At 40.3% G+C, this 6,179-nt stretch overlaps 1 protein-coding gene across 1 annotated transcript; it reads left to right on the forward strand.

Annotated features, from left to right (window-relative positions):
• The first annotated feature begins 857 nt into the window (after positions 1-857).
• On the forward strand, positions 858-6,179 carry LOC135559437 (guanine nucleotide-binding protein G(I)/G(S)/G(O) subunit gamma-4). The gene is made up of 2 exons (XM_064993588.1): positions 858-866; positions 1,071-6,179. Exons 1-2 carry the CDS (start codon positions 858-860, stop codon positions 1,197-1,199), a joined length of 138 nt encoding a protein of 45 aa, XP_064849660.1. The 3' UTR covers positions 1,200-6,179.

Genomic DNA, 6,179 nt, shown 5'->3' on the forward strand with positions numbered 1-6,179 from the left:
GCAGTGTGGTTAAGGTTAGCAGTGTGGTTAGGGTTAGTTATTAGGGTTAGCAGTGTGGTTAAGGTTAGTTATTAGGGTTAGCAGTATGGTTAAGGTTAGTTATTAGGGTTAGCAGTGTGGTTAAAGTTAGCAGTGTGGTTAGGGTTAGTTATTAGGGTTAGCAGTGTGGTTAAGGTTAGTTATTAGGGTTAGCAGTATGGTTAAGGTTAGTTATTAGGGTTAGCAGTGTGGTTAAGGTTAGCAGTGTGGTTAGGGTTAGTTATTAGGGTTAGCAGTGTGGTTAAGGTTAGCAGTGTGGTTAGGGTTAGTTATTAGGGTTAGCAGTGTGGTTAAGGTTAGTTATTAGGGTTAGCAGTATGGTTAAGGTTAGTTATTAGGGTTAGCAGTGTGGTTAAAGTTAGTTATTAGGGTTAGCAGTGTGGTTAAGGTTAGCAGTGTGGTTAGGGTTAGTTATTAGGGTTAGCAGTGTGGTTAAGGTTAGCAGTGTGGTTAGGGTTAGTTATTAGGGTTAGCAGTGTTGTTAAGGTTAGTTATTATGGTTAGCAGTGTGGTTAAGGTTAGTTATTAGGGTTAGCAGTATGGTTAAGGTTAGTTATTAGGGTTAGCAGTGTGGTTAAGGTTAGTTATTAGGGTTAGCAGTGTGGTTAAGGTTAGTTATTAGTGTTAGCAGTGTGGTTAAGGTTAGTTATTAGTGTTAGCAGTGTGGTTAAGGTTAGTTATTAGGGTTAGCAGTGTGGTTAAGGTTAGTTATTAGGGTTAGCAGTGTGGTTTAGGTTAGTTATTAGGGTTAGCAGTGTGGTTTAGGTTAGTTATTAGGGTTAGCAGTGTGGTTAAGGTTAGTTATTAGGGTTAGCAGTATGGTTAAGGTTAGTTATTAGGGTTAGCAGTGTGGTTAAGGTTAGTTATTAGGGTTAGCAGTGTGGTTAAGGTTAGTTATTAGTGTTCGCAGTGTGGTTTAGGTTAGTTATAAGGGTTAGGGTTATCACACCTGTTCCTTGCTATATCTTTAGCTATGGTCTTTTACCATGGTTGATTCCTAACCATAATCCCCCCCCCCCCCCCCCCCTCAGGTGTCCAAAGCAGCAGCGGACCTGATGGCGTATTGCGACGCCCACATACGTGAGGACCCCCTCATCGTGCCCGTGCCCGCCTCGGAGAACCCCTTCCGGGAGAAGAAGTTATTCTGCACCATCCTCTGATGCCCAGTAGGGGGCAGACCAGCCTTAGGCCGGGCCCTGGTTCAGGCATGGAATAACGCCTGGCGTCTCCTCTTCTGTCTTCACCGTACCTGAAGCTAACAACACGCTGTGAACGAAACCAGGAAGTGACTGCCCTTTCAGCCTTGTAGTTTTTCAACTTTTAGAGATTTTTTTTCTTTTTTCTAATGGTCTTCAAGTGCAAATAAAAAACATGTGAAAATGTTCTTCATTAAAAAAATCTTCATGTAAAGGCATCTGATAGAAGTAGATTCATCCAAAAAACACGAATATAATTACACATATCACAAATGTTATGATATAATCTTGAAGCCCATTGAAAAGATGGGGACAGTAAAGTGGAAGTGATCATTCCTTTCAGTGAACTCACTTTACTACCAACTGGCATAACATCTTACTGGCTACTGTTGAATCGAGGTTGCCAGGTACACACTGTTGTTGGTCAGCTCTGTCCCTAGGGGCTGAAGGGTTGGGTGGGTTAGATACCTTTTACATCTGACAACCCTAGTGAGCTTATTTGAGTGTAAAAGTCTGGCTCCAGTTATTTGAGAACTTTTCCCTTTGGAAAAACGATATTCCAAATATAAATACATTAAAGTACAACAACAAAAATGTTTTTTTTTTAAATGTAGTTTTTTTGTTTTTGTTTTACACAATTGCAAAATTCAAGATGGTCTAATGCTGCACTCTGTTATCAGCCTGTCCCCTTGCTTGAGGAAACAATAGAGCAGTAATTGAGGACAAAAGAGAGAGCCCCCCCCCATATGTCATGAGGATACCTGAAGCACCTTTCGAGATGTACCTTTTGTTAAGTAAATCATGTGATAAATGAGGTTCTAGGAAGGCTGGAGTGAGTCTTTAACGTCTCCTGTATCTTTGATAGGTTGGTTATTAGTGTTTTGGTTTGTAAAAGTCTGGTAGCTGTCCTCAAAATGTGCAGGTTTTCCAGAAATCCTGGTTGGAAGATTCCTGGAATTATGAGGAGAAAACAGGAAATCAGTAATGCTCCCACAATGATTCCTGGAATTATGAGGAGAAAACAGGAAATCAGTAATGCTCCCACAATGATTCCTGGAATTATGAGGAGAAAACAGGAAATCAGTAATGCTCCCACAATGATTCCTGGAATTATGAGGAGAAAACAGGAAATCAGTAATGCTCCCACAATGATTCCTGGAATTATGAGGAGAAAACAGGAAATCAGTAATGCTCCCACAAAGATTCCTGGAATTATGAGGAGAAAACTGGAAATCAGTAATGCTCCCACAATGATTCCAGGAATTATGAGGAGAAAACAGGAAATCAGTAATGCTCCCACAATGATTTCTGGTAAACCAGCGAATTTGGGGAAAGTTCCCAGAATTCTGCACCCTAATTTGTTGGTTGTTAGAGAACAGCCTTAATTAGTGCTTTATGATGAGATGTTTTTATTATCAACGTGTATTTTCTGCTCATTATGCTGGATTATTTTATTGACATGCCTCAGGAAACAAACAAACGGTGTTATTTTTTATTTGATATCGTCTTCAAACTCAAAGCTCGTTGAGTGTATACCCATGATGTGTGTAAAGCACGTTAGTTTCCACTGTCCCCCCCCCCCCCCCCCGCCTACCAATCTAACTACCGTTTACTACCATATTAAACATCCTGCCGTTTGACAGGTTGAGTAAAGTAGGACAGGTGTGTAACCTTGTGCTATGTTATCTTTCTCTCAACACTCTGTTCTATTTTACAATATACTCTTTTCTGAATGCGTACTCAATACTCCAAACAGTTGTGTGCTTTGACATTTAGGAAAAGTGTGGATGTTGTGAATGTGTCTACAAGAACAGAAGTGCATATTTATTCTGTTTTCGGTCTACAGGAGCCCTGTGCTTGAGTCCCATCTGTTGATATAGTGTACCACATATCCCTTTCATTTACAGACAAATCCCCCTATTTTAACAGCTTTTTATACCAGCTCTTTTTGTATATCTGATAGGGGTAGTGGGTAAAAACACAAGGAGAAATAAAACCCACCTAAAGACCTAGTTGCGATTCCTGCATTTTCACAGACTCTGTAACCAACATGCAGGTATCAGGTCTCGGTGGTTCTCTACATTACAATAAGGGGCTCATATAAACATTACCTTTTCTTTTTTACAGGTAATATGCCACATCTTCTGTCTGAAATGGGTAAAAGAGATGGAATAGTTGTTTCTCTATAGAGTGCACTATGGAGAGCTGTCAACTCTGGGCCAACCCCTCTCATACACACCTGAGCCCCGGTTCACTATGTATGGTTAGACTCGGGTGTAACATCCAACGAGCAGTAATTCTAACCAGGCAACTAAAAATTAAGACACGTTTTAAAGGCATTACACAGTATACAGTTATTATACTATATACATTTTACATCTCACCCTTACTTACTCCTCATCATATAGGATCTTACTACTGGTGTCCCCCAGGGCTCTGTACTAGGTCCTCTAATATCTCACTACTGGTGTCCCCCAGGGCTCTGTACTAGGTCCTCTAATATCTCACTACTGGTGTCCCCCGGGGCTCAGTACTAGGTCCTCTAATATCTCACTACTGGTGTCCCCCAGGGCTCTGTACTAGGTCCTCTAATATCTCACTACTGGTGTCCCCCAGGGCTCTGTACTTGGTCCTCTAATATCTCACTACTAGTGTCCCCCAGGACTCAGTACTAGGTCCTCTTTAATCGATCCTACATCAATCTGATGCCAAACCAGTCTATCCTGCTTTAACTGCAGAACATAAACATTTTGCCCAAAGCCGTCTGATAATATTGAACTTTACTATTTTTGACACAACTTTTCTGTTTCTTATTCCTTCGTTTTATTATAAAAACCGCTTCATTTGTTTCCTGAGCCTGTTTCTTTTTCCTATCTATTTGTTGCCTGTTGTGTCCTGAGTGAGTGAGTGAATTGTTGAATGGCAAGTTTTTATACCTTACAGCCAACCAACCCAAGGCCTGCATGTTTCTCTCTATGCTACATCCAGGTCTAGGATTGGTCAATTACGGAAACTTCGCCAGGATTCCAGATTTCCTGATGATTTCTTCCAACTGGGATTTCTGGGAAAAACCTGGTAATTTTGGGAAGGTTACCGGAAATGTCTGACTGTCTCCTCTTTTGCCGACAGGGCTCAAAGTATTTTAGAGGGTGCATCTGAAATGGCCCCCTATTTCCTATATTAGTGCACTACTTTAGACCAGGGCTCTGGTCAAAATAAGTGCACTATGTAGGGAATAGGGTGCCATTTGGGACTCAGTCAGAGTGTGCAGTCAGTCAGTGTGTAAGTCATCAGTGGATGTTGGAGGCCTATTCTCTACGACACTGGCAACCCACAGGCTTGTATTTTGTCTTCAAAAAGCACAATGTGTCAAAGCGTTTCTTGTTCGTGGTGGTAGATACCTATTCAGCACATTTTTTCAAAAACAAATACAAAAAATATTATTGTTATTATTAGTTGTATTTATTATTATTATTATTATTATTGTAATATATCTGTGGCACAGCACTGACGATGACAACAACATGGTGTGTAGTGCTACTGATTGAGATTGTATGATACTTACGTTTAAACCATTTATAAAATGTGTGATTGATACTCCTGAGTATTTTTTAACAAAAACTTATATAAGGGTCTGTTTACATGTTATATGATCCCTTTTTATGGTTCAGGTTTCATCTGCTTCAAACACTTTACATTCTGTAAAAAGGTTTCATCTGCTTCAAACACTTTACATTCTGTAAAGAATCAAATTAAAATGGTTTTGTTTAGGCTTGCAAAATTAGAATAACTTTTTCAAAATTCTCACATTTTCCAGAAATACCGTTGTAAAATTTACAAAAGTAGGAGGGAATAAGCAGCAAATACAGACTTCACAAGGATTTCAGGAAAATCTGGGAATTTTTGGAAAGTTACCAGAATTTTGCAACCCTGTTTTTTGTTGCTGTCGTTGTTCTTGGTACTTTACAGTAGTAGCCTAGTGTTTCCTCATTAGGTGTCATGCATCTTTCCTAGCCTACGTACCAGTCTGTTTGTGCCATCCTGACACTCGTTGGTACCCAAGCTACACAATTCCTTGAACTGTCCTTGAACAGTCACTGAAACCAGATATTGGACTTGACTCAGACTTTAGTTTGTGTTTGTGTGAACTCTTCAGGGTCTCAAATCCAACAGACCTCAGTTAAAGGGTGGTGCCAAATCTGAACATGAAACACAGGCTACGTCCCAAATGGCACCCTATTCCCTACATAGTGCACTACTTTAGACTAGAGCCCCTATTCCCTATATAGTGCACTACTTTAGACCAGAGCCCCTATTCCCTACATAGTGCACTACTTTAGACCAGAGCCCTATGGCACCCTATTCCCTACAATAGTGCACTACTTTAGACCAGAGCCCTATTCCCTACAATAGTGCACTACTTTAGACCAGAGCCCTATTCCCTACAACAGTGCACTACTTTAGACCAGAGCCCTATTCCCTACAATAGTGCACTACTTTAGACCAGAGCCCTATGTAATGCCCTATGGGTCCTGGTCAAAATAGTGCACTGTTAAGGGAATAGGGTGCCATTTGGGACACAGCCATGGATTTCATGTCTCAAACATGAACTTTGCACGAATTTATTTCTGACTGAAGAATCTTATTATGAGAAATATTGCCTATGTTAATGTCTTTGTTCCAAATGGCACCTTATTCCCTATGAGCCCTGGTCAAAAGCAGAGGACTATAAAGGGAATCGGGTGCCATTTGGGATCCAACAATGTATAGATTATGGGTGCTTTACTTAATGCACATATTGTGTAGAGGTTTGGTTGCTTTAGACGCGCAGCTGTGCAAATCAATGGAATTACTTATTTTAAAAATAAAATGTATAAATTAATTGCAGGCTTTGTATTTACCCCGTAGCTGGATCAACATGAATTAAATGAAATGGCAACCCAA

The sequence above is a fragment of the Oncorhynchus masou genome, chromosome 18, assembly GCF_036934945.1.
Source record: "Oncorhynchus masou masou isolate Uvic2021 chromosome 18, UVic_Omas_1.1, whole genome shotgun sequence".
In the NCBI taxonomy this organism is placed as follows: Eukaryota; Metazoa; Chordata; class Actinopteri; order Salmoniformes; family Salmonidae; genus Oncorhynchus; species Oncorhynchus masou.